The sequence below is a fragment of the Pyrgilauda ruficollis genome, unplaced genomic scaffold (genome assembly GCF_017590135.1).
Source record: "Pyrgilauda ruficollis isolate IOZ18807 unplaced genomic scaffold, ASM1759013v1 scaffold49, whole genome shotgun sequence".
In the NCBI taxonomy this organism is placed as follows: Eukaryota; Metazoa; Chordata; class Aves; order Passeriformes; family Passeridae; genus Pyrgilauda; species Pyrgilauda ruficollis.
The window spans coordinates 4,284,982-4,312,222 of record NW_024526488.1 but is presented as its reverse complement, the minus strand read 5'-3'; the positions used below and the strand labels follow the sequence as shown (position 1 = coordinate 4,312,222).

Genomic DNA, 27,241 nt, shown 5'->3' with positions numbered 1-27,241 from the left:
GCTGAGAGTGACGGCGGTGATCCCAGCAGGGAGAGGGGAGTTTTTAGCGGAGCAAGGAGTGACAGCGTGAGGGGGAATGGCTTCAAACTGAGTGCTGGATTGGGTATTTAGGAGGAAGTTCTTCGCCGTGAGGATGGTGAGGCCCCGTCACAGGGGGCCCAGAGAAGCTGTGGCAGCCGAGCTCTGGAGCGTGCAAGGCCGGGCTGGACGGGGCTCTGAGCACGGCGGTGCCCACCACGAGCTGCTCTGCACGGCCCCTTCCCTCCCGAGCCGCGCCGGGCAGCGCCTGAGGGAGCGCGCGGGCGGGGCGGGGCGGGGCGGGGCGCGGGGCATGCCGGGAGCCGTGTGCGGGCGGGGCGCGGGGCACGCCGGGAGCTGTGGTTCCCCACCCTTTGTCCACGTCGACCCTCTCGTTACGCGTTCCCTGCCGGCTCACGTGACCCGCGCGCCGCGCTCCTCCATTGGCCCGGCGGCGCGCGCTGGGGGGGGGCGGTGCCGGAAGCGGCGGCGGCGCGAGGCCGTTTCCTTGGCTACGCCCCCGCGGGCGCGCGCGGAGGGGCCGGGCCGGGCCCTTCCTGCCCCGGGAGCCGCGGGAGCGGCGATGGGCCCGCAGCGGGACTAGCGGGCACCCGGCCGGCCGCCATGGCCCTCAGCGGAGCTCCGGGCTGCCGCGCCGGGGAGCGGGGGCCCCGCTGGAGGAGGCCCTGGAAGCTCCTGGCCCTTGGCCTGCTCTCCGCCTCCTCCGTGCTGGCGGCCGCCCCGGGCGCCGGGGCCATGAGCAGGGAGGAGAAGCGCCGGCTGGGGTGAGCGCAGGGACGGACGGCGGGCGGGAGGGAAGGAAGGACGGCGGGCCGGGCCGCGCCGCGCGGGGCAGGGGTGTGCGCTGCCCCCGGGGCTGGGGTGGGCTGGGCGGCAGCGGGTGCAGTGCTTCGGGACGGCGTCCCCTGTCCGTCCGTCCGTCCGTCCGTCCGCCCCCGAGCGCTGCAGGGGACGCGTGGCGTCGGTGCCCAGCCGTGCTGGGGCTGCGTGTGCCGGAGCCTGGCGGGTGTTTCGGGCCAGCTCACCCCGCTGCTGGGGACACGCGGCCCCTTCCCCGCTGTGGGGTCAAGCCATGGACTCGCAGCTCTCCTTGGAGGTTCCGGGCAGGGCTTGCGTGGGGCTCGGGGTGAAAGTGAGCCAAGGCAAGTGCAGATCCCCACTGGGCTGGTTTAATTATGGCCCCGCCGCTGTGAGAGTGCGGGAGTCATAAAAAAGGTAAACGTTTACGTGTGTTCTGCCTGGTTCCTGTATGTAACCCAGACTGCTCCGGTCCCCCTGCACGTACGTGTAAGAGGCTGAGTTTTTTTATCGTAGTTTTTAGTTGAAGGATAAATATTACAAAGTGTGTGGAAATACATTTTCCTGCGCGGAGTGGGATTTTTTAAAACAAATTTGCAATCAAAAAATTTTGTCTTAGTATGTTTCTGAGGCAGTTTCATCGTCCTCTTCCCATCCAGTGGTCAGTTGTACAGCACAATAACACAAAAAGCCTGCTGGAGAAGCAGTGTGGATACTCTCGCAGTTGTTAATCATGGAGTTGTTAAGGTTGGAAAAGGCCTCCAAGATCATCAAGTCCAGCTGTGGTGTATAAGTTGATATTTAACTCCAGTGTTTACAGTTACTGGGCTTTTCCATTATGGGCTCTCAGGATAAATTGTGTGTGCAGTGTTTTATATGTTTTCTTCACGAGGCTACACAAGGAATTGAAACTTCATTCCCCAATTTGTTTTAAAAGTTTTGCATTGCACTTGAAGTATCATCTGATGCTCCCAGCCTGTGCAGGCCATGTCCTGCTGTGGTTTGTGTTTGCCTGTAATGTAAGTTTTAAGCAATTGTCTGTGTGCTGCATCACCCAGCAGCTCTGTGTGTTTGTCTGGGGTTTTTTGGCTGCTGCTACCTGAGAGGCACCTGGGAAAAGCACCATCCTCTACTCTTTTGATGCCTTAATGCACTTAATGAGTTAAAACTACTTCTTGAATTTCCAAGTCATTGAACTAAATTGGATATTTACAATATAATTGTGGTGTTCCTAGCTCTTCTATGTTCTGTCTTATCAGCAGAGATTGTGAATTATGTTGATGGTAGAAATTAGCATCCTTTATTCCTTGCAGGGCTCCTTAGTGAAACAGTTAGGAATGATCAGAAGTAGTGCTGTGTCCTAAAAAAACAATGTGGTTTTTTGGGAGTTTTTATGTGTAGGAGCATTTCTGTTCCTTTCAAACATATGAAACAAATGTAAGGGTTTTCTTTAGTATTTGCTTGCCAAGAGATTCCCCAAATAATTTCATGTTTGGTGAAGAAAGAGTCTTTCCTTTCTGTAGTGGACAAGAGTAGCTGAATCAAGAAAAATCATTATTCTATATTTCATTTACCTGAGTAGAGTATGTTAGTAGAAGACCTGTGCCTGCCATTCAGACATTAAAGTGATACATGTAAGATGGTGTGTTAAAGGCCATTGGGAGACAGACCACTAATGCTTTTTCTTTTTTCTTTTTTAGAAATCAAGTGCTTGAAATGTTTGATCATGCATATAGCAATTATATGGTAAGTCAAATACTTGTTTGGTGTTTTTCAGAGGAGTTGTTGCTGACCTAGGGGAGAAAGCAACCTACAGTAGATGACATTCTATAGAAATATCTGGGAAGGAGTGGTGAAAATGGAGCTAAAATAAACAGCACCTATAGAGCCTTCAGAAAGACCACAAGTATTACCTTCCTGGAGGGTTGTGATGGCTTTTAGAGTGGTAACTAAGAATTCCTTGTGGTAACACTCCTAATCCATGCCTGACCTTTTCCAAACCAGTTCATCTCATGTCAGGCTACCAGCAGTAAAGTATTTGGTTTGAAATTCTGGGAAAAGGAAGTTTGGAAGAGCTGTCTGTAGGCATTAGATTCTGGAGAACACAAATTGATCTTACTTATTTTGTAGGTAAAAATGACATTTAATATTTCTTCAGTGGTAAGCCATGTCAGATGCAGTTTGGGTGTTCTTCTACAAACTGTTAGTGGAAGAGAAAGGGAATCTGGTGCCATATCCAGGCATTCCAGGCTGTGCCCAGGGTGTGACTGTCATGACCATGGGCCATACTGGCTGTGGTTTCTTCTGCTCTGACTTGTGATTCCTGTGCAGGTGTCCCCCTGTTCTGGATCTCTGAGCCATTCCACACACCCTGAGCTGGCTCTGTTTACAAAAGCTTAGCAAAAAATAGTTACTTGGAGTGGACTTCCTCAAGTAAAAATTACTTTCAAACATTCTATAAGTAATACACTTCTGAGGAGAAAGTGTGGATGTGACTAAGATAAATATAAAATATTAATTCTTACTGGCTTCATGTGGACATTCTTGCACATTCTTTGTGGCTGTTACAGAAACCCCTCTGAAGTTGCATCAGTTCCTGCAGCACAAACTGCTGTTTCCCTGCAGCATCTTGCCACATGTCCCAGGTTGTGTGTTATGGTTTAAACTGTAATGTGTAATTCAAACTTAAAATCTCAGGAGTTAAAACTTCATACAGCGTGGGAGAGATACAGGACTGTAGAGTGGACAGAAAGCCAAGCCAAGAGGATTTTCAAAGGGGTGCAGTTTCTCCTTTTAACTTAAGCTCTGTACTTTTGAAACCTTTAGCAGTTAAACATCAAGGCTTTTTGGTCATAATTTTTGTAATCTGGTTCCATGAAAAACACTTGGCTTGGATTTCTTCAATGGAAAACTTATGTGTTTGGCAAAATTGGATAAAATATTACAAGGAGCTGAGCTTCTACTGTTCATTGTGTGATAAATTGGCAACTGGTAGGGGTCTTGCCACATCTGAAGCAAGAAAATTCTGTTTGAAGGAGAGAGAAAACTTCAGCAGTCCTGGAAACTTTGAAGCCAAAAGGATATTTATTTGCCACGTATGCTGGAGCACTAAACAAACAGAGAAATGTGACTTGCTTGTTTAAAGTCGAAGAAAAGATTAGAGTACCAGACTTGATTCTGACAACAGGAGAATGAAGTATTTTTGCAGGTGGTTTTGAAACAGCCAGCTGAAAAGTTTTGATTTTCTGTTTCTATTAATATGTATTTTAGACATGCGTATTTAGAAGACTGAAAATTCATGTTTGATTGCAAGGGAAATTCCCTTGCCTTTTTTTTTTTTTTATGTTGTTAACAGAATCTTTGAGAAAAAGCTGCTGGGTTTTTTTTTTATCAGTCCATCAACAGCATTTGTAATAATGGGGATATTTTTCTTCTTGGCTGTCAGAACACGTGAAAATGTCAGTCACTTGAGGCCAGTGACAAGTTGGGAAATAATCCAATAGCTGCTTATTCTCTGCTGTAGGCTTTTATTTTTCAAAATGCATCAAGTTCTTTATTTGTAAAGTTAAAAGTTTATTTTTCCAGATTTTTTTATCATTTATCCAAAATTTAAGTCAGAGATTTCAGTTTTGACATTGCTTTTGTTGTGGACTTCTTTAATCTGTTTTTCTGAATACTTTGCAGAGATATTCAGAAACATCTAAGCTGTATTAAAATGATCTAGATTCTGCCTTTTGTAGTTAAACTTGAGGAGAACAAAGACTTGAGCAAAGACCAAAACACTCAGGAGGGTGGTATACAGGGAAACAAACCATCAGTTTCAAAAGAAGTTGCTGTAAGAGCTGTTTATTTATAGAGGAATGTTCTTTTTTTATTTTTATTTCATGCTTGAACACAGATTATTTTTGTTCCATATATTTGGAAAGATTTTGAATGTGTTTACTTGCAGTTTCATTGCAGCAATTGAAGTTTTTTATCCTGCCACATAGTTAGTTCACTAGAAGTCAAACTGGAAACCTCAGTACAGCAGCCAGTTTCCTGCTGAAATTAAGAGAAAAGCTCTGTCCCAAACCACTTGTGTTCAGTTTCTAAAGGAGGCAATTTCATGTTAACTGGAATTAGATATATTTAAGATTCATTGTTATTGATGTCAGTCTTATATTTGTTACATTTGTAAAAGGCTCAGTCTTGTTAGGGGTTTGGGTTTTTTTTTTGGTGAATGTTATCTTTTATGTCTTATGTGGTAATTCATCAATGTTTTGTTTGAACTTCTGAGTTCTCTTACCTGTCACTGACTGTCACCCTCAGCCAGGTGAGTTCATTGTGCAGAGTCCAGTGAAGGGCCATCAAGGTGATGCAGAGGCTGGAGCTTCTTCCCTGTAAAGAAAGGCTGAGGGAGCTGGGGCTGTTCAGCCTGGAGAAGGGAAAGCTGCAGGGAGTTTAGCAAGGGAGAGAGCTGGGGCTGCTGAGCCTGGAGAAGGGAAAGCTGCAGGGAATTTAACAAGGGAGAGAGCTGGGGCTGTTCAGCCTGGAGAAGGGGAGGCTCCAGCGAGTTTAACAAGGGACAGGAAGACAGCCAGGCTCTTCTCAGCAGTGCTCAGAGGAAATGGGCATAAACTGAGCTGCAGGAGGTTCCCTCTGAGCAGGAGGAAACACTTTTACACTGTGGAGTTGACCAGTACTGGCACAGGGTGCCCAGAGAGGCCATGGAGTCTCCCTCCTTGCAGATGCTCAGGAGTTGTCTGGATGTGGTTCTGGGCAGCTGGGTCTGGTGGCTCTGCTCCAGCAGAGGGCTTGGACAAGATGAACTCTGGAGGTCCCTTCCCACCTGCAGGGCTCTGTGATGGCCATGCAGGTTTTCTGAAGAGCAGCATGATGAGGATTCCTTTTGCAGGCTCCCAAGGGTGGCTGTGAGCACTGTAACTGATTCCCCTGTTTTGTTCCCAACAGGAGCATGCGTATCCAGCTGATGAACTCATGCCTTTAACTTGTCGTGGACGAGTGCGGGGTCAGGAGCCAAGTCGAGGGGATGTGGATGATGCCTTGGGAAAGTTAGTGTCTGAAATGGTCACTGTAAACATCTAGGAATAGAAGTACAATTGGCAGCCCATAAAACTTGTTTGTTCAGTTGATATGGCCAGAAACTTACACTTGAAAGAAGTGCTTTTATTATTGTGAAGTTAACTCATGTGAAATTGGACCTTAATTAGAAGAAGAGAATTGACCAGTGAATGAGATCCAAAGATTTTTTTTTTAACCATTCTCCCAAGTATTTTCCGTAGGAAAACCTTCCAAATATGGGCTTACATTTATGGTATTAGTAGTACAGGTTATAAGGGTTAATGTTGTGCTGAACAGGACAAAAAACTCTTTATCCATAATGCTGGCCTAATAAGTGATATTTAAAGTGCTTTCTTTAAGTAGAAAGTTTCCTGAAAACAAGCAGTCAAATGATTATCATGTGTGTGATAGCTTGAGGCCTTTGTCAAAGTATAAAACATTATTTCAGACATGGAAATGTTTTCTATTCTTTCTTTCAAGGGAACTGGTAGTACAAAATACTGATCCTTTGGCTAGCAAAATGTAGATTTAAGGACTGTTTTTTTCCATGTGAAAGGCAAAATTGACCTACTCTAAATGCATTTGTAATGGATACCTTTGAATATGTGCAGTTCATAGATCAAATTCTTTCCTAACAAACAGCTGATTTTTTTTTAATATCACTGTTTAATGTTTCTAAGCACAATAGTGTTAATCAAAGGTGAAATCCTCTTAAATACTGCTTCTAATTGTCTTTAGGATGTTGAGCATGTTATTTTGGCTATGTTTTCTTATGTACAAATGTTTTTTAGTCTAGAGATTTCCATATAATCCTGCTGCCTTGGAGGTATCCAAAAATACACCAGATGAAAAGTGTCAAGAAAATATATTTTTAGTCCATTCTTTTTAATGACCTTTTCTAAAAGTAACATACTAGCATTTGAGTAAAAATACCTTCTAGCCCCTTGGATGCATTAAATTATTATATGTATTTATTGTTTTTCTGTATACAGGCTTTATTCTGTACCTTATAATTAGTTACATTATTTGTAGCAGATTGCTTATCTAATCCTTTTTCTTGCCAGCTGCCTCATCAGTTGTGTTCTCTGCCAGTCTTTGCAATCACAAAATGACAGGGTGAGGCAGCTGGGTCACTTCTGTTTCCCTGGAGAACTTAGGAGCCTTCCATGTAGATGTGAAATGCATCATTTCCCTCCTTTTGTACTGAAAAAGTAGTGAATTTGTTAGGCAGTTGTGCATAGTCGTTAGTTAATCTCTGTCTCCTGTAAAACATCACTCACAGAATGCCCTTATATCTTTACAAATTAAAGACAATTATAATATAGGAATGCTTAATTAGAATTGTGGTTGTCACATGTTGCCTACAAGGTTTCAGTCATTGGGCACTTACTGAAATCCTTGGTGTGTGCTCCTCAGTGGGCAATTTTAACTGTTCCAAAGTGTTCAGTTTTAACACCGTCATGTTCTGTAAATTCTATTCTGTGTTGTGGGTGTGTCTTAGCATAGGAGCAGTTGTTGGAATTAGACATGTTTAAGATACAATTATAGATATAATTCCTGGGATGGGGAAAGATCCTCTCAGCTTGGGATGCACTGGAACAGCCCTGGAGAAAACCTCTAATCCTTGTTAGGATCTTGTGTTTCAGACACTGTGGAGCTGACTTGATGTTCTCTTTTCATGGAATAATCACAGAATCCCACCCTGGTTTGGGTTGGAAGAGCCCTTAAAGCCCATCCAGTGCCACCCCCTGCCATAGGCAGGGACACTTTCCACCAGACCAGGTTGCTCTAAGCCCTGTCCAGCCCGGCCTTGGACACTGCTAAAATAGTTCTTTATTTTAGAATAAATAAAGTAGTTCTTTATTTTAAGCCTGCCACTTGCTAGTGTTGGAACAGTTTCTGGTATGAGAAATTTAGCTTGGAATGGTTTTTGATCTCAACATTTCCCTTTTTTTTGAAAAACAAGTGAAACAGAGGCTGGAAAACAAACTTTTATGCTGGGTTTCCTGATAGATTTGATTGGAGACAAGAAATAAAAATTTAATTTGCTTACCAGAAGTTAGACTTTTGATCTCAACATTTTTCCTTTTTTTTGAAAAAACAAGTGAAACAGAGGCTGGAAAACAACTTAAACTTTTATGCTGGGTTTCCTGATAGATTTGATTGGAGACAAGAAATAAAAATTTAATTTGCTTACCAGAAGTTAGAAAGCTTTGCAGTAAATAAACGTATCTGTAATTATAGCTTCTTTGTCAGCTCCTATTCTGGTCACTAGCAAAGGGGTGAAACTCAGAAAGAGGTTTTGATTCTAAAGATGTTGAGTACAACTGATTGTTTTGCAGCTGGTGGTCTGTGAGAATTTAGTTTCTTCCCTGGTATCAGTTACTATTAAAAATCACTTAATTCCTACACATACAGATCTATAGTAAATCTGTTTTTAATTTTCTTTCATAGGTTTTCACTGACCTTAATTGATACTTTGGACACTCTTGTGGTAAGCTTAATCTGTTGATAAGCTTTGATAAAACAAAGGGATTGTCTTCTGATGCTCAGACTTATTTTTAGATTTCTTTTTCATGACTGTTGATCTGTGGCTCTGTTTGAAGTGACTGTTGCTTGTGGGAACTTTGAAGTGCTGTGAGGATGGAGTTTGGAGTTGGTTGTAATAACTACAGCAGTTCCTTCACATTTCATTGATACTTTTTTATATTGCATTTTTTTGGCTCTAACTTAACACAAAAGGGTTTGCTTTCCTTTATAGTCTAAAGCAAGAGGCTCCAGTAGGGGTGGGCACCTCTTAATAACTACTGATGTATTTATGGTTTAAATTGTATGTTTATATTTCTTGGGTAACTTTGTGTGCACTGAAATGTCCTGTATGCAAATACACTGTGACTGCATTAGCTATACTGGAACTGAACACCTGCTCACTGTTGTATTCCAGGTGTTAAATAAAACCAAAGAGTTTGAAGAGGCTGTAAAAAAAGTAATAAAGGATGTTAATTTAGATAATGACATAGTTGTTTCTGTCTTTGAAACCAACATAAGAGTCCTTGGGTGAGTAACTTTTGTTTTCAAAACTCCTAAAAATGTGGATCTTAGGCAGTGTCTTTAAGGCAGTGTCTTTCTGTGCTATTCCACCTGTTTGAAATAGTTGTGCCTTTGTCAGTTTGCCTGAGAGTGGTTTTAAAATGCAAGGCAGAACTTGCTGCAGTGGTATTGGATCAAGCTGCCCCCATCTCACTGCTGCAGGCACAGTTTAGGCAGTGTCTTTAAGACACCTTTCTGTGCTATTCCACCTGTTTGAAATAGTTGTGCCTTTGTCAGTTTGCCTGAGAGTGGTTTTAAAATGCAAGGCAGAACTTGCTGCAGTGGTATTGGATCAAGCTGCCCCCCTCTCCCTGCTGCAGGCACAGCTTTGCTGATTAAGAACCCCATGTGCATGCTGAGGGAGCAGGGGGTTTGCTGTAGAGAAACAGGCTTGCAAATGCCTCTGTTCCATACCTGATTTACCACATTTTAATATCTGGGGTCATAGATTATTTCAGTTTGGAAAGGACCTCTGGGGCTCAATGCAGAATCAGAGCATGTAATTTCAAGTTATTATATGCCATTTTGCAGGTCTTGGTTGCTATTCCTGTCTAATATTGATGAGTCTATGAATCCAATGATAAACAAGAAGAAATGCTTCCAAAATACTGGTAGCTAACCTTGATTATAATGGGAATTGAATCAGCAGTCTAAAAACTAGGGTCACAGTTACGTACATGTCATCTAAATCGTAGTGAGCTGTCCTTGCTGTTCAGATGAACACACCTTTTGAGATGTGGATAATTTCTCTTGTGTTTAGAGGTCTCCTAGGTGGGCACTCAGTGGCAATTATGCTGAAGGAAAAAGGTGAATATATGCAGTGGTACAATGGTGAACTCCTGCACATGGCAAAGGAACTGGGCTACAAGCTTTTACCTGCTTTTAACACCACTAGTGGTCTCCCTTATCCAAGAGTAAGTTCTGTTTCTCTAATGCAGGATTACAGCTGTAATCACAACTTCTGTTGTTTTGATTTCATATCTGTTTCCAAAATCATTTCTATATTTATTAAGTGGCCAGAAAATTGAAAGCTGATAAATTGCAGGTACTCTAAGAGCCAGTAGTGAGATATTTAAAAAACTAAATTTCCAGGAGCACTTGTGATGTTCTGAGTTCCTGATTTGTTGCTAAAAAAATTGCTCAGATTAGATTTTTAGTGTATTCTCTTAATCAAATGTCTAGTGAACCAGGCAATATGCTCTTGTTAGGGAGGGTTGATATTTTGTGTATTTGTGGATAGTTCTCTGTACATGTCTAAGTTGGCAGAGGAAAACCAAAGGGATCTGTTTTTTCTTGTCTTTAGAAAGAGCATAGATTATATACTTGCTATACAATCATAGGAGTGTAAATTCTTTCAGCTAGTAAAAATAAATATGTTAATCTCTATTTTTCTCTAGGTTAACTTAAAATTTGGTGTAAGACATCCAGAAGCACGAACAGGAACAGAAACTGATACATGTACAGCTTGTGCTGGTACCTTGATCCTTGAGTTTGCAGCTTTAAGCAGATTCACAGGAACATCTATATTTGAGGTTTGCTTTCCACAATATCTTAATTTTTGCTGTAGGCCTTTAGTGTTGTGTTTACATTTTGTAATTTTTGAAAAACTATTCTAAGTTCATTAAATGGATGTCTCAGCTGTGCTGCACAAAAACATTTGTATATGTTGAGATCTGTAGTGTTTGTGGGCTTTCTTCTAAGATTTGATTTCTTTTGAATAATTTTTTCAATCACAGGAAATAAATTTGGTTGAAAATAGAGTAATACAGAAGTAAACAAGATAAATATTCTGAAGATCAGAATGAGTTCTGAAATTATTAGACATGAAACATCCTCTTCCTTTCCTGGCATCTTAACTGAAATAGCCAGAAGAATCAGAGAGTTCAGTGTCTGTGTTTCCCTAATTCCCTGTTGCTGTTGTTGCAGGAATATGCCCGGAAGGCTCTGGATTTTATCTGGGAGAAGAGGCAGCGCAGCAGCAACTTAGTGGGGGTCACCATTAACATCCACACTGGAGACTGGGTCCGCAAAGGTGGGGCTGACCCTCGGCCAGGGGGCCTCAGCCACCCCCAGCTGCTTACCTGCACTGCTGAAAGATGTTACTGCATAGGCAGTGGAGAAACCTGCTGCCCCAAAGCCTGGCTCTGCTCTCACAGAGCAAGGCCCTCTCTGGTAGAGAAGGGGGTTTTATTCATGGCAAAGTGTTCCCTGATCTCTTTAATGCCAAGAGGGAAATGCCTTGGGATGAATTTTCAGAGACTTTGCTATAAATACATGGGGAAAATATAAATAGGATGGGAAAAGTGATGTCCTGTGAAATAAGTGTCTTCAGTGCATGTCTGTCCATGTTATTATGTGCACTGGTAGTACAAAGCCTTTGGCATAGACACACAGTATTGTGTCTCTGCTTCCATCTGTGCCTTAATCCCAGTGAAAGGAGATATTTCCTTTCACTGGAAGAGTCTTTAAAATCAAAGTGGGAAAATGTGGAAAATACCCATATTGCTACATAAAGTAAACCCATCTTTTTATTTTCACCTGTTCCTAGATAGTGGAGTTGGAGCAGGAATAGATTCATACTATGAATATTTATTAAAAGCCTATGTCTTGCTGGGAGATGACAGTTTCCTGGAAAGATTCAACACGGTAAGTTAACACCTTGCTCAGGTTTGTGCCTTCTGCAATACAAATTTCAGAGTAATTGTGTTGTCAGCTGTTAGGCTGAGAAGAGATCTTTAGTAAAATTTCTGTGACTTCTGCTGTGTTTAGTGCCAGCTCTTTTTACTGAGGGTTTTTGCTAATCTTGGGTGATTAGCTGTCACCTGAGCAGTTATTTTAAACCCATCCAGTAAAAATCAGGACCTTCTAGGCCTTTATCCATGTTCCCAGGGAGAAGCTGTATTTCCAGACCAATACTGCAAATGTTTCTGTAAAAGAACGTAAGGCCCTCTTCTTCCAAGCCATTGCACAATTTCATTCTGTCCTGGAGCAACAGAAAAATCAAAGTGTGGATCTTGCTTTGCACTGCAGATCTTCAGGCCCAGGATGCATTTAAGTATACAAGCTGAAAACCATGCTTAGGTTTTTTTTTAATTCATAAATTACTGAGCAACTTGGTCAGCATCATAATTCTTTCATGAAAGCATTATTTATTTTGAAAATAGCAATACCCATTGAAAACGTCTTAGATCATTTAATATCGTATAGCATGATTTTTTTATTAGAAGTGGAATAATTCCATAGTTAAAGTTGTAATACTTTAGGTGTAATAATGATTTCATGGTTCTAAGGGGCAGCCTCCAGTGTTACATTTTCCTTGAGCTACATCTGTTAAGTGTTTCCTGGCAGTTTGGCTCATGTGCTCAGGATTGCACCTTCAGAAAACAAAGTTTAGGATTGGAAGTCAGCTATGTGGCAAGTGACCTAGTGGGTTTAGAAGTTCTTCTGAGCCATCCACTCTAGCTGCTTTGTGTGGGTTTTTTAACCTCCTTTTCCTCCTGGCATCCATATGCTTTGGAATTCTGTTGTACAGAGAAAGCAATTTCAGCTTTCTTTATAGGATGTGCTTTAAAATTCAGCCAAAACAAATGTGCCTTAACTGTGATATTCCTGTTTTATCACATGGCTGCTGGATATACTTTTGTGTATGTGTATTCCTTGGAAATGTGGTAAGCTTTGCAAGTGTAATACTGTGGAGCTTTTCAGTATTTACTACACTTGGTTTTAGTTTGCAAAACAAGAGATTAGAGGCACTGCCAAATGTAGTAATGATTGGGAATGTAGTACTGGCTTTTCCATTCAAATACAGTGCTAGTCTGGTTATCTGTCTCTCTTTTGGAGAATGAATTGATACACAAACTCCTGCTTTTCCTGATGTTTGGCAGCACTATGATGCCATAATGAGATACATCAGCCAGCCACCTCTTCTCCTTGATGTTCACATTCATAAACCAATGCTGAATGCTCGGACCTGGATGGATTCTCTGCTTGCTTTCTTCCCTGGATTGCAGGTGAGGTGTAAAACCCGTGTAGAGATGGTTTTAATAAGAAAGAAGTTAGTAGCTGGGTTTGGATATATGATTTTCAAGTCAAGCATAGTAATTTGATTTTCAAAAATGCTGAGGGAACATCCCTGGAGGTGTCCAAGGCCAGGCTGGTCAGGGCTTGGAGCAGCCTAGGCTAGTGGAAGGTGTCCCTGCCTATGGCAGCAGGTGGCACTGGATGGGCATTAAGGTTTTTTCCAACCTAAACCATTCTGATTCCATGATTTCTGTACTTAGTCTTCCAGTCACTTCAATGCTATAATGCAAGTTTATGTGCTTTTCTGGCTGTGTTGAGTATCAGGACAAGTGTGTTCCTGTAATTTGCTTCCTTCACTCCTAGTCATGAAAATACTCCAATTAAGCTGCCATTTTACTAGTAACTGGTTTTCTACTTTGTGTGCCATTGACATCTTTAAGATGAACTAAATGACATTTTCACTCCCGTTCTCTATAAAATGTCAGAGATCCTTGTTCTACATGGGCAATAATTTTAATGAGTTCACTGATTTTGCTTAAAAACTCTTAAGGAGCAGCTGTAACTTACACTGATAGGGATTAATAATTGCAATATGTAGTGACTGCTCTGTAGCTTTACAGGAACACACCATGAGTGTTTTTAACCTTGAGTATTATTCCTGTGCTTGGTGAATTAGTGTTACTTTTATTGTTTAATTTTAGGTGTTGAAGGGTGATATTAGACCTGCTATTGAAACACATGAGATGCTGTATCAGGTTATAAAAAAGCATAACTTTCTTCCAGAGGTAAGGTAGTAGTTTTTGATTTTTTTAAATCAAAAATTTGTATTTTTGATTGTGTAAACTGATTCTTACATCAGTTTGAGCAGTTGCAGATGCCTGTTTTAAAAACCAGCAGGTATATATGTTATTAAAATCAGAGCCTCATTTCCACAGCTTACATGAATTGCAGTTCTGCATGTCTGACAGCTGAGAGGATGTTCTGAAATTTTGTATAATGTCTTTGAAAGTCAGCACACAAACTTACTGCAAATGCTGCAAGTCTTTGAGCAAGTCCACTGTGCACAGAAAAGCTTGTTTACCTGCTGAAGTGTATGTCTTTAATCTGTGATGACTCAGATTATATTTGAAAGCTTCTGACTCTGGGTTTAATTTTGACTTTCCTCTAGTGTAAGCTTATTTCTGTTAGAGAACATTTTAATTAACATCACATTCACCTAGTGTGGTTATTGAGAGCAAAGAATGCTAAGCACTGGAATGATTATTTTTTTGAGGGCTTTTAAAATGGTATAATTTGGCTCTTTTGGGGTTTTTTGGTTGGTTTTTTTCTGTTTTGTACTTATGAAGGAAACTTTAAAAGGTCAGGTAGTTATATTTAAGTCAACAGACCATCCCCTAAGCAAAGACTTGTTTTAAACCTTATGTGAAATAGTGAATATATGACAGAAGTGGCTTTTCCCAGTGCACATTAAGAGTGAATAGATAGACCAGGAAATTTTTACATATCTGACTTCTAGCCTGTGGTATTAATTTAGAAACAGCTGCTTCACCATCTGTCAGTGTGCTGTGACACTTGACTGCCCTGGAGGTGTCAGGTGGTAGGTATGTTTGCAAAAATGGTGTTTATCAAAGCTAGGCTGGTTATACAGTTAACATTGAATTCAATAGAATAGAATAGAATTCATAGAATTTGGTTTGCATTCCTGCCTTTATTTTATTTTCGTCTGTTCCTTTTCATCCTCAGGCATTCACAACAGACTTCAGAGTTCACTGGGCTCAGCATCCTCTGAGGCCTGAATTTGCTGAAAGCACCTACTTCTTGTATAAGGTACAGTCACATTCACTCCTCTGACCTCTGAGCACTTTTTCTTGCACCTAGAGTTTTGTTGCTGTTTTATTTCAATACAGAATTGAGTAGCATATCTCCAGCTTAACTTATCCACTGGACCCAGTTTAGGATATAAACAAGATGTAATGGTTATAAATATTTTTTTTTGTTTTATTTCATAGGCTACAGGAGACCCTTACTACCTAGAAGTAGGAAAAACCCTCATTGAAAACTTGAACAAGTATGCCAGAGTTCCCTGTGGGTTTGCTGCAATGAAGGATGTTCGTACAGGAAGTCATGAAGACAGGTAAATCTTGCACAATTATTTTTCCAAATATATAAACACAGAAAAAAATCAAATTTCCCTGTGTAATTGAATTAATTAAGATTTGAGGAGCTGTCTGTCTTCAGTCTGATAATAAAGCCTTAAATTACCTGTCTGTAATTGTATTGAACTGTAAATGCATTGAAACAATCTGTGCACTGTTTCAGTAGGGTTACAGGGTGCTCTAGAAGAATATTTTCAGTTTAATACCCTTTCATTTGTCTGAGAGCAGTAGATGAATTAACGTTTGAGCTAAATATACTTCAAATCTGTAAGTTTGTCAGGAGGTTTATTTGTTTTTTTTCTGTAATGCTGTTTTGTACTGAATGTGCTGAATCATTTCCCTCCAAACACAGCTTCTTCCAAGCAGAAGGAATGCTAATGGAATTATGTCCAGCAGTAATAGTCATGAAGTCTTCAGAGATGGAGAACTAGGAATATTTATTTTACTGATGTTCTAGAAGTGAGATCTCCCTAAAGGACATCCCCTTTTTCTCCACAGGATGGACTCATTCTTCCTGGCTGAGATGTTTAAATATCTGTACCTCCTGTTTGCTGATAAGGAGGACATGATTTTTGACATTGAAGATTATATCTTCACTACAGAAGCTCATCTGTTGCCACTCTGGCTCTCCACTACAAACCAAACCATCTCTAAAAAAAATACAGTATGTAACAGCTCCAGTCCAAATCAGTTTCTGTGGTACACTTCCCTTTTTTGAGGGGAAATGGAAATAAAATCAGGAAAGATCATAGTTTGAGGAAGTGCACCAGTTTGAACACGTTGTTTAATAGGCACTATTTCATATTAACAGAGCAGTCACAAGAGTAGGAATAATGACTGGATTCTGCACTGCTGAACCTTGAGATAAAAGATAGGAATTATTAGCAAGATTCTAAAAGAAAATCATTCCCCACTTCTGTATAAATTGGAAGATAATACAGTAGGATATTTTGTCCCCATATTTATTTTCTGTTATTTTTTCTAAAACCTAAGGTTTTCTTGTTTGTTCTTGTGAACAAATTGAGAGGTTTTTTGAGACAGCTGTGGAGTTAATTTGACAAGATACAGCTGCAGACAGATTAGGGATGTTTAATCACTTTAGTCCATGCAGTAGGCACCTATTGCATAAATATGAGAACAGTTGTGGGTTTATAAATTACTTAACCTTCCAAAATAACCTGGAGTGATACAGCTGTGCCATGAAGCATCATAAATCCTCACTTTTTTTTTGATTTAGTGGTCAACAAGATGACATAATTTGTCTGTAAGGCAATAAGAAAAAGGAAGAAGAGAAAGAGAAAATGATGTCTGAGACATCAAGGATAGAAATTCCCTTATTTGTGCCTCTATTTTTAACATTTTCTAAGAGTTTTAGAATAATGCCTGGATCAGAGGAAAAGGCTTATATTGTGTGTCAAGCCATATATCCTGGAAAAATCACTGTTTGATGGACTTTAGCATTAAGCAGTGACAAATTTTTAGTTATTTCATCTTAATGTCAAACACTGGTTATGTTTTAATGGGTCATGGGTTTGGTGTTAAATGTTCCTTCAGGGTGGAAATCCCACATCCTCTCTGAAATGTTCCTTCCCTGAGAATTTATCTTCTTTGAATTTTGGAAAGAGGCTGTTTTCTGAACTAAGCAAGAAATTTTCTGAAGGGTCTGAAGGAGCATTTTATGTAACTTTTTTTCCCAATGTAAGAATTTAATACCTTTGAGAGAGGCAGGGTTCCCACAGCTGGTGCTGTTTTAAGTGCTGGCCTAACTTGGTTTGTCCTATTGAGAACTGCAAATGGTAATGAAAAGCCAGTAGAGAGGATAGAATAAATTGCTCAAATGGAGTTTTTTAAGCTCTTTGAGTCAAAGCTGCAAATGGGCATAATCCAAGTAAGAAAAACCCACTGAAAATGGTGTCAGGTGGCTGAAAGGCTGTGACGTCGGGTGTTCCTCTTTTATGGAATTTTATCTGAACAGATGGAATGTGTAAATGATTTTTAACATAAATACAGTGCTATTAAAACAAACTGTGAGAGAGATGCTTGGTACTATCAACCCAACATCCTGTTTGTATTTGCTGTCATAAACAAGAAAGGTCATGTCTTAGTAACAGCCCTTTATGTCTTGGGTTTTAGGGAGCCTTTAAATACTTGATTTTTCATTGGCCAGTGTGTTGCAAACAGGAGGGGTGAGTCTTTTCAGGGGATGGATAAATACTACATTAATTTTTATGGGTTATGAAATGAGCTTGCCTGTTACCTATAACCAGTTATTTGCTAAGCTAAGGACATGCTAAATGTGGCTCCAACCACCAGACATGTTCCACATGGTTTCACATGTTACAAACCAGCAATTTGTGCAGATGTTCACTCTGCCATCTCTCCTGAAAATAGAAATTGTTTGAATTATATAGAGATTCATCCTTGCTCATCCAGACTTGCAAGTCTTTGTGGCTCCTGAGGAGGAGAATCTTCTGTTCACATGAAAAGCTGTGACATTTTTAGTAAGAATGACCTAAAGCCTGCAGCTTTAAAGTAAATATCAGGTGAAACCAGAACTACTCCCTTTACTTGTCCAGCACATAAAATACAGGGCACTGGCTTTGTCATGAGCAGGCTTGAGAAGTACTGCCTACCAGCAGAGGATTAGCTGTTTCTGAAAAAAAAAAAAAATACAAATCTAGAGACTATATATAAATTTAGTAAATTACAGATTAGAATGAGTGTTGTATTCATCTGTCCAAGGGGTTGCAGTGCATTGGCTCCCTCCTATTGCACTCAGCCAGATGACTTAAGTTAGGATTATCTGTTGATGTTCTTCATGTAAAAACATAACCTGCATTTTTTTACTCTGTATCTTTGATTTTAGAGCACAGAGTACACAGAGCTGGACGACAGCAACTTTGACTGGACCTGTCCAAACACCCAGATCCTCTTCCCAAACGACCCCATGTTTGCCCAGAGCATCCGCGAGCCTCTGAAGAACGTGGTGGATAAGAGCTGTCCCCGGGGCATTTCCAGAGCGTAAGATGGGTGTTTCCTCTCTTTGTTAGCACAGCACTGAGTGGAACAGGCTCTGCTCTGCAGGGAAGGAGAGGCATGAGGTGTGCTGGAGCTGGCAGTTCTTTTGGGATGGGCCAAAGGGATGATTCCTGGTCACAGGAAAAATCGCTTTGGATTTCTCTCACATCCTCAGCAAAACTTAGTTTGTTTCCAGGTGGAATTAGCAAGTCTTTCAAAGCAAAAGGAGCTGAATGAACTTCATATTTGGCTGCAGCTCCCACTTGGAGTATTGCAGGAAGTGTGTCTCTCTGATTTGTAATATAATTTCTGCAGTCTCCTAAAAAATTCTGAAAGTCTTCTTTGTAGTAAGGAAATTATGCTGCCACACATAACTGCACCCGTTTTGAGAAATTTAGGGCAGTGTTAAGGCTGAGGAAGTTTGTCCTCCTGACCACCTCTTCTATATTTGTGTTTAATGAATAAAACTCAGTATGGGGCAAACTGGGTTTGATCAGTGTTGCAGTAATGTAGATTATATACAAGTGAGAGAGAGTATATAGCAGTTTTGTTATCAATACTTGGGAGGGAGGTTTTGTACTATAAAATCATTACTTATATAGACAACTTTATAAAAAAGATAACTCGACTGAGAAGTTGCATTCCATTGAAGCTTGCACTCAGTGTACCAAGAATTCCAATCTTGTGATGGCAGGCATAACACTAGAGTCCTGTTTCAAGGATAATCTGATCTTTAAAGCTTTGATCTCTGATGTCTTTTGGCAGAGAAGAGAGTTTGGGAAGTGGACCAAAACCACCACTGAGAGCCAGAGACTTCATGGCCAGTAATCCTGAGCACCTGGAGATCCTGAAGAAGATGGGAGTCAGTTTGATCCATCTGAAAGATGGACGAGTACAACTAGTGCAGCATGCAGTGCAAGTAAGACGACCTGGCAGGATTTTATTATTTAGAGCTCTCAGCAAAGTCCTCCTAGCAATGATACTTGATACCTGGAGCTTCAAGAGGGACAGCCACCCTGTGGAAGGAGGCACATGGATAGCTGGATATTGTAGCTGTATTTAGCAGGCTGATGCTTGTTAATATTTTGCCTCAGCAACACTTTCAACTAATCTTCCACTAAATTAGGTAGAGGCTGCTCAGGTTGAAGTGATGGAGCCAACAGCATCTTGGCTGAAAACACTGCTTTCAGTGTGAGATACTTCCATCTCTTTATGAGGTCTATATATTTTCAATTTCCTGGGTGGTGCAGGTGCTAAATCTTTTGTGAAATGATGCTTGAGTGCTTGAGCATCCACCCTCTGTGTTAAAGTCTTTGTAGCAGTGGTCCAGGCAAACACAACTTGAGTTTCTTTTCCCCCAAATTCCTCAAACATTTAAGATAAAATTGTTTATTGATTCCTTTCTGTGCAGGCAGCAAGTTCCCTGGATGCAGAGGATGGCTTACGGTTCATGCAGGAAATGATTGAACTCTCCAGCCAGCAGCAGAAGGAGCAGCAGCTCCCTCCTCGTGCTGTCCAGATTGTTTCCCATCCCTTCTTTGGCAGGGTAGTCTTGACTGCTGGGCCAGCACAGTTTGGGATGGACTTGTCCAAACACAAAGCAGGGGTATGTGAGATGTGGGTGTGTCTGTTCCTTTCCCTGTTGCACAAGCCTCAGCTTTACAGTACTGCTGTTGTTTGAGGGCATCCAGCTGATCCTCCAGGTGATCAGTTAATTACAGTGCTTAAAATGACAGGGCCCAGTGGTGACAATGACAGCGGTTACAGTATGGGGTGAGTGGCTTATCTGTCTGTGCTCTGCTCCTGAGTCATCAGCCATGGTTTAGGATTTAAAACACATGCACAGCATGAGTTGCAAAGCAAGCTTATCCAGTCTGCAGTGCACAGCTGAGGAGATGGTGATTTAGGGGAAGTTTCCCTCCCCTGTCAGCCAGGAGCTGGCAGAAGCTTTTTAGAGTTAGAGCAAGTTGTTCTAATGAAAGCTTTTCTAGATTGTAGATGGAAGAGGGCAATCCACAGAGGCAGGGGTCCCTGTGGGAAGCAGTAGGAAAACCCATGTTGCAGCCCCAAAGAGGAGTTCCAGACCAGCGGTTCACAGGAGAAAAATTTCCAGAGATAACACTTCCCAGGTGTAGACAAACCACATTGATTATGAGAATTAATTTTTCATTCAGTCATTCTTTGCTTCTAGAGCTCCAGTTTCAGGGCACAGATTGTCTGCACTGACACAAGACAACTACTAAACGCAGTAGAATGACTGAAGGAACAAAAATACTTGGGAATCTTTCACAAGCATGACCATAATGCTCTAATTCTCTCTTTATTTTTGTTTTTTCCAAACAGACAAGAGGATTCGTTGCAACCATTAAGCCATATAATGGATGCTCAGAGATCACTAATCCTGAGGCAGTGAAAGAGAAAATTGCTTTGATGCAAAGAGGCCAGTGCATGTTTGCTGAAAAGGCACGAAACATTCAGAAAGCTGGAGCAATAGGAGGCATTGTCATTGGTAAATACAATTCCAAGTTCTTAATTTGTGGAAATGTAACCTAATTTTAAAGATTTGAAGATCCAGGGAAGCTGACAAGCTTTAAGCTGAGAAGCACAGCAATTGTGCTTTCAGAAGATGAAGAGATGTTTGGGGTTTGTCTTGCTCTGTGCAGACACAAATTGGAATGAGGGGTTGTCGGTGTTTTTGCAGACTAAAAGTTGTTACTTTAAGGATTGCAGGGTGCTGTGAGTACTAACTGCTGAGGAAGAATGGGGATAGAAATGAAAAGTGGAGGAAAACACACCAGGCTGGGGTTTGCTGTGAAGTGACTGGGCAGGGGAGGCTGTTCCACGTTCAACTGATCTAACAGGAAGTTTGCCCTTCCCCTGGTGTTCTCTGCCTAGATGACAACGAGGGCAGCAGCAGTGACACAGCCCCCCTCTTCCAAATGGCTGGGGATGGCAAGAACACAGATGACATCACCATTCCCATGCTCTTCCTCTTCAACAAGGAAGGGAACATCATCCTGGATGCCATCCGGGAGTATGAGGCTGTGGAGGTGCTCCTTTCTGATAAAGCAAAAGACAGAGGTAAGGTTAGAGGTGATTTATGTAAATGTAGCTCCCCTCTGTGCTGTGGCACAGTGGAAAATGGACAGGAATGATTTGTATTGCAGCCCAGAGGTGCTGTGGTTTTCTCTTTGACACTGGAATTAGTTTTTTATTGAGCAAGCCATTTTCTGAGAGATATCATTGATATCCACTCCCCCCACGAGGTAACACCCAGAAATGCTGTTCCTAAATGTCACTTTGGCTTATGAGAAAATCCAGCCTTTTGGATTCCTTTTGAACCTTTTTTGTCATCAGCTGCTTTGAAGTAGCATCAGGAACAGCGTGTTTCCAGTGCCCTACATTGCGAGCATCTCTCCCTCAGCAAGATCCCCAGTGACATTCCTGGGACCCAAAAGGAGAGAGACAAGTGATAGAACTATTTTGCCTATCTAAGGAGAAGTGGTTAACATGAGAAATAAGGCTGCTGACCTCAGATGTTTTGTGGGTGTTCTTGTATAATGCGAGAAAATTGCAAGCTAATACATTCCCAGTTGAAATGCTTGAATGCAGCAGAAAATTCCAGATTTTCCTCTTGTAAGCCTTCCTTGTAGCACTGCTGTGTCCAAGCAGAGTAGGTAAGAACAAGTATCTAGAAAATCAGCCTATTTGCAAAGAGGATAGGCCAAAATCTTGTCTTGTTTCTTCCTAACTTGCAAATCCCTCCTGTTTATAACTGTGCTAAGTGCTCTGACAAAATGCTAAATACAGGATAGCTCTTTCTTTGAGAGTTTGTAATCCATATCTGCTTCTTCCCCCTCCTTGTGCTTCCGTTTGGAATCCCAGCAACAATCTTTAAAGGTAAAATGATTCCAAACTACATTATTGATAGCAGTAAGTATCCCATGTCAACAGTGGCATGTGCAGTTAAATTCCCTAAAAATCCTGAAATATCAGTGTCCTGCTTATAGCCATAAACATCAAACCCAGAGAAATCTGCATGACTAAATTGGGCAGTTGTTGGGAGCTAAGCTGGGACGTGGGAGACGTGTGTTACTTGCTTTGAGTGGGGAGGCTCTGGCTTTGGCTCTCTCAAATGCACAGTTCAGTAAACTTAGGAAACTCTGTCCAACTCCCAAGTGCTCAGATGTGGGATCCTGGTGGATCTGGAAGTGCTTTAAAATCCAGCATTAAAGTTCAGTGCACGCAGTGGATATTTGCTTAAGGCTGAAGGAGGGTAACTGGCACTGACCCACAAGTCACTCCTGAAGCTTGAGGAACCAAAATGAGCCTCAGTGTATTGTTTGCCCTCATTTAAAATGTGTTTAAAAGGCTTCCCTCCTATCCCTCTGTAAAATACATTCTTCAGTACTATTAAATTTTCATATCACTGGAAAGTCTGCTCTTCCTTGAAGAAATAAGGCCAAGGGAAGTGACCTTGATTTTGAAATACATAATAAAATGTTGCATTCCTACGGTTGTTTTAAGTTTTCTTCTTTTTTCCTTCCCTTTCAAAGACTTGGAAATGGAGAATATGGACCAGAAATCATCTGAAAGTGATTCACACAAACCAAATTCCGAGGAAGCTCCTTCAGAATCTCAGGATGCTGGAGCACTCAGTGAGGAGCCCGAAGGAGGAGAGAGCTCTGCAGTTGGTGATCCTGACCCTTTGTCTCCTGCCAGCACAGCCAGTGCCAGTGTTTCCATGGCAGATGAGGATCCCCACGCCTCTGGACCTGCAGAGGCCAGTGCTCCAGAGCCAGCATGCACACCAGGGGACAGCCAGCCTCAGGAACAAAACACCCAGACAGAGGCCAGTTCCAAAGCTCACTGGGATAGTAAAGTCCAGCCTATGGAATCCATATTAGCAGACTGGAATGAAGATATAGAAGCATTTGAAATGATGGAAAAGGATGAGCTATGACTTGTAATAATAACTTATTTGTTAATAAACAAATGGAGACCTCTTTGGGTAGAAGTGAGGCCCTGATATCCAAGAAAACATATTCAGTATTGGGATGAGCAACCAGGTGTCACCTGGAAAACAACACAGAATTCCAGCACAGGCTCTTTGTATGTTTTAATTTTTCCTGTTTAAAAATGGGAACGTGCAATCAAAGCATTTGGGTGGCCCCGTGGCTGGTGCTGTGCCCCAGGTAGGGAGGAGCCTGACTCATGCCTTCCAGGCTCTGAGGGGACTCCTGGGGCTCTGGGAAGCAGGTGAGCAGGGTGGGGTGACAGACCATGGAATGGTTCTTGATGGGGCACCCATACCCCTCCCCAGCTGAAAGCCTTCCTTACAGCAGCAGGGGAGTTGTTTCCAGGTGTTTGCACAGCTGGAAGCAGTCTGGTTTCGTCTGACATATCACAGTGCTGCTCATCACTCCTTGCACCCCTCACCACCAGGAACCACAAGGGGACCTGGGAGTTCCCCTCCTGCTCTGCTTCCAGCTGGAGGAATTGTACAGACCAAAGGCAGAGTGTGAGCAGGTCCTGGCAGGGAGGCTGGGCCAGCCGTGGGGCCACTGGGAAAAGGTGTGGGAAGGTCCTGCTGGGGGCTGAGGGGAAGCTGACAAGGCAGGTGTTGAGTCCCAGGTGTTTCCCTTGGCCTCCCTGATGGAAAACCTCCAGTCTGCCCCAAAATCTGAAACAGTCTCTGAAAGGACACAGCTCCATCAGCTGTAACAAAACCTTTTTCTACAAGTTTGACTTCCAACAGCTTGACTCCTGTTCTTTTTGTATACAACTTGTGTATGTGGTGTTTCAGGCAGGGAGGCCAGGGACAGTGAGGAAGAGCAACAATTCTGTCTGTTGAGTCAATAGTTCAGAGTCCAGGGGTGTTATCCCAGGCTCTGGAGTTTGTTACAGGTAAGTGGGAGTCCAAATTTGTTATCCACATTATATTTCAGTAAAAATGGGGAAGTTTAAACAACATAGAGGTGTTTTGACTGTGGCCAAAGAAACTGCCAAAACCTAATTAACTTGATTTATATAAACTGCTTTTAGTGACTTGTGGTTCAAAAAATGGTTTTGTATTAAAGATGAAATGAACACTGCCTATATGCTGCAGCAGGCTAAAAATGCAGGTTTATGTTCATCATTGCAATGGAGTAAATAAACAGGAAGCCCCACTCTGGACTGCACCTTTGATTTAGCTGGTGAAATTACACGTGCTGAATATGCAATTGTTAATTAGCACAGCCATACTCTGTATTTATACTCTGTACAGTGAGCAGGGCAATCCCAGGCATGTTGGATCCATGTACTCAGCCACACTTGCTTTCAAAAGTCTCAGAATGCACAGGCACCTTTTGAGAGCATGGCAGTCCATCTAAATATCATCCAGAACTTTAAATCACCAGGGTAGGAGGGAATTCGAGGAGGAATAGTGAATAAGTGTCCTTTGAAAGAAATTAGCTCTTAAATGGAGTTGTCATTCCTTTGCACAAGTAACTGTCTGGAGGCTTGGACTTGAAGCAGCTGGGGGTTTTCAGTTGGGAATGTTTTTATTTATGGGTCTTGTTACATGAGTTCATAGAAGGCATTTGACCAGGGGAGCCTTGTAAGTGTCCTTGGTTCCCTGGAGTGCCAGGACACAGCCAAGTGCAGGATCAAACCATGAGGTGCAGATCAAACGTTTTCACTCAGAATTCCGTTGATCTGTCAGTGCTCAGTGCCACAAAAGGAGCATCTTTGTTCCCATGCTTTTTGACATGGACATCATCTTCCTTCTTGGTAGCTCTTTTGGTGGAAATAGAGTTATTTTTATATCCTAGAGGCCTCTGGTCATTATTATCTCAAAATAGCAGCTAAAAGTTTTCTTTTTTTTTACTTGCAGATTTAGGTGTAGATGTCAAATTTTATTAAAAGGTTAACTTTCCTTGCCATCACCAGCTCATTTTTAGTAACTGCTTTCTCCACCTGTTATTAGAGCAGCAGGCATTACCTTTCAGGGATCCCAGAACTCCATATGGATTTAGGGGGCAGCATTTTGGTGGTGGCCTACCTCAGATTACTGTTGCCTCCTTCCTTTTGAAGTGGTTTTTGTTTCATTTAGTTCTGCTTCACCTTTGAAACCATCACAAGAGCCATAGCTTCGTTTACAGAACTGAATCAAGCAAGGTTGACCTTTTGGGAAAGAGGATTAAACTGGGGGGGACTGTTTTATTCAGGTTATTTTCACTTTGTATTTCCTTACGAGGACATAGGCTTTAGTTTAACCTGTTCATATCGTTCTGGAAAGAATTCAGTTTTCTGTTACTATCGTCTTAAAAAGCAAAAAGAATGTATTCATCAAAAAGAAAAGCCCTTTTGGAAAGGGGAGAAAATGTTCTTCCCAAGTGTTTGGAAGTCTGCTCCCTGCATATGGAATATTGCTCACCATTAATCAGGAATCACCCTTAGTGTATAGCATTGTACATTTTTTGTATGGTATTGAACACTGAAGAATTCAGGAATCACAGCTGCAACTAGCACTTATTCCATGCCATGTAAGTCAGATCAGCCAATTAATTTCTCATTTGATCTTAGAGGAATCTTTTAATTGTTTACATTTATTGTTTCTTAATGAAGTTTGAGAATGAGCCCAGCTCTGGTTCTCCTCCTCCTGCCAGTGCCCCCGAGTAGGCACCAATGAGTGTGTGTTGAGAGGTGAAAAACAGGACATCTTATGCAACAGGCATCAGTCAGAACATAGAAAACAAACCATTCTGTGAATGAAATTGTATGTTCAGATTTTATAAGATTTTTGGTTTGTTTCTTTTTTTAGCCAGACCAATTTACAGCCGTATATTTTCTTATGGAAGATGTCTAATAACAGGTGCTGTAACACTATTGTTGGGTTTTACTCTCTGGTGATAAGTGTACCCAATATTTCTAAGGGCAACTATGTACTGTGATGTAAAAGTCTGGGCTAAAATGTACATAATCCGTGTACATAATTGTGTACTTGATTATAACTGCTGATTGTAAAGATTTAATAAAATGTAAATATTCTGGTCAGGCTGTGCTGAACTGCTGCTCATTTCTGCATTGCTGTGGGCTGTCACTTTCAGCAAGGCAGTCACACCAGTCCTTCACTGGCAGCCTCGGTGCTGGAGCCACCCTGGAAAACCTGGAATTTTTCCCTGGGAAGTTGGCTGAACCCAGAGGTATTGTAATAATCAAAACACCACTTTTCAGTCTAGAAGTGAAACTGGACAGGCTCTCAGCAAACAGATCTAATGGGGCTATTTCAACCTCTCTTCTCTGACTTGAGCATTATTTTATGCTTAAAATCCAGAATCCAGACCCTCAAAAAGTTCATTTTGACTGCTGCATCTGTTATATTTAGAATGAAAAAAACCAGGTCTGATGAGGTGAGTTATTGAGGGGTGTATCCTTCATCCTTCCTCTGTAATGAGCATTCCTCCATCACCTCTATTCCTGTAAATTTTTCCTCTCTGGAAGTTAGGATTAAGATGCAGGAGCCCTAAAAGTTCAAGCCCTTGTTCAAGTGCTGAGCAGTGTTTATGGTGTGAAGTAGAAATCCTTGCCAGCCTTGCTAGGGAAGTGCTAAATTCCTTCAGCCTACTGTTTCTGTGTTCTGGGAACATCAGGGCTTAGGGACTGGAGTATTTTGGAGCAAAGGCCCTTTCTGCCCCCTTTGAGAAACAAGGGACACCAAGTCCTGACCTATTAAAACTATATTAATTAATTTATGCCAGTGGTTGTATTGAGGGCCTGCAGCTCAGCTGCCACATTCCATCTTCCATGCAGGTCACCCAAAGGTGTGACACCTTCACCCAAAGCACCTGAGCTGCTCTGACCAAAACTGAGCCACAGCTGCTGCTCATCCATCAGTCACACTGGCTCAAAGCTGCTGTGGCAGGAGTTCCATTTTCTCCCCAAGTGCTGCATGCAAAGGTAATGTTAATTACCATTTCCAGCTGCAAGGGAGCCTCTAAAACCCTGCTGACCTGCAAAAGTTCACCCAGGCTACTAATGCCCAGCACTGGCAAATTCATCTTTCTTAATGCTTT

General features: G+C 41.8%; 1 protein-coding gene across 1 annotated transcript; it reads left to right on the top strand.

Annotated features, from left to right (window-relative positions):
- Positions 1-531: 531 nt before the first annotated feature.
- Positions 532-26,222, top strand: EDEM3 (ER degradation enhancing alpha-mannosidase like protein 3). The gene is made up of 20 exons (XM_041479564.1): positions 532-803; positions 2,538-2,583; positions 5,788-5,888; positions 8,353-8,392; positions 8,843-8,955; positions 9,749-9,902; positions 10,386-10,520; positions 10,915-11,020; positions 11,537-11,634; positions 12,873-12,998; positions 13,710-13,793; positions 14,752-14,835; positions 15,018-15,142; positions 15,663-15,828; positions 18,031-18,185; positions 18,948-19,101; positions 19,594-19,788; positions 20,526-20,691; positions 21,078-21,263; positions 22,739-26,222. The coding sequence occupies exons 1-20, from the start codon at positions 643-645 to the stop codon at positions 23,143-23,145; spliced, it is 2,802 nt and encodes a 933-aa protein (XP_041335498.1). The 5' UTR covers positions 532-642; the 3' UTR covers positions 23,146-26,222.
- Positions 26,223-27,241: the final 1,019 nt, after the last annotated feature.

Excerpts from the sequence above, each read along its gene's own strand:
- EDEM3 (XM_041479564.1), top strand. The coding sequence starts at position 643 with ATGGCCCTCAGCGGAGCTCCGGGCTGCCGCGCCGGGGAGCGGGGGCCC. Across the intron at positions 14,836-15,017 it reads GCACCTACTTCTTGTATAAG|GCTACAGGAGACCCTTACTA; the intron begins GTACAGTCACAT and ends TTTATTTCATAG. Across the intron at positions 21,264-22,738 it reads TGATAAAGCAAAAGACAGAG|ACTTGGAAATGGAGAATATG; the intron begins GTAAGGTTAGAG and ends TCCCTTTCAAAG.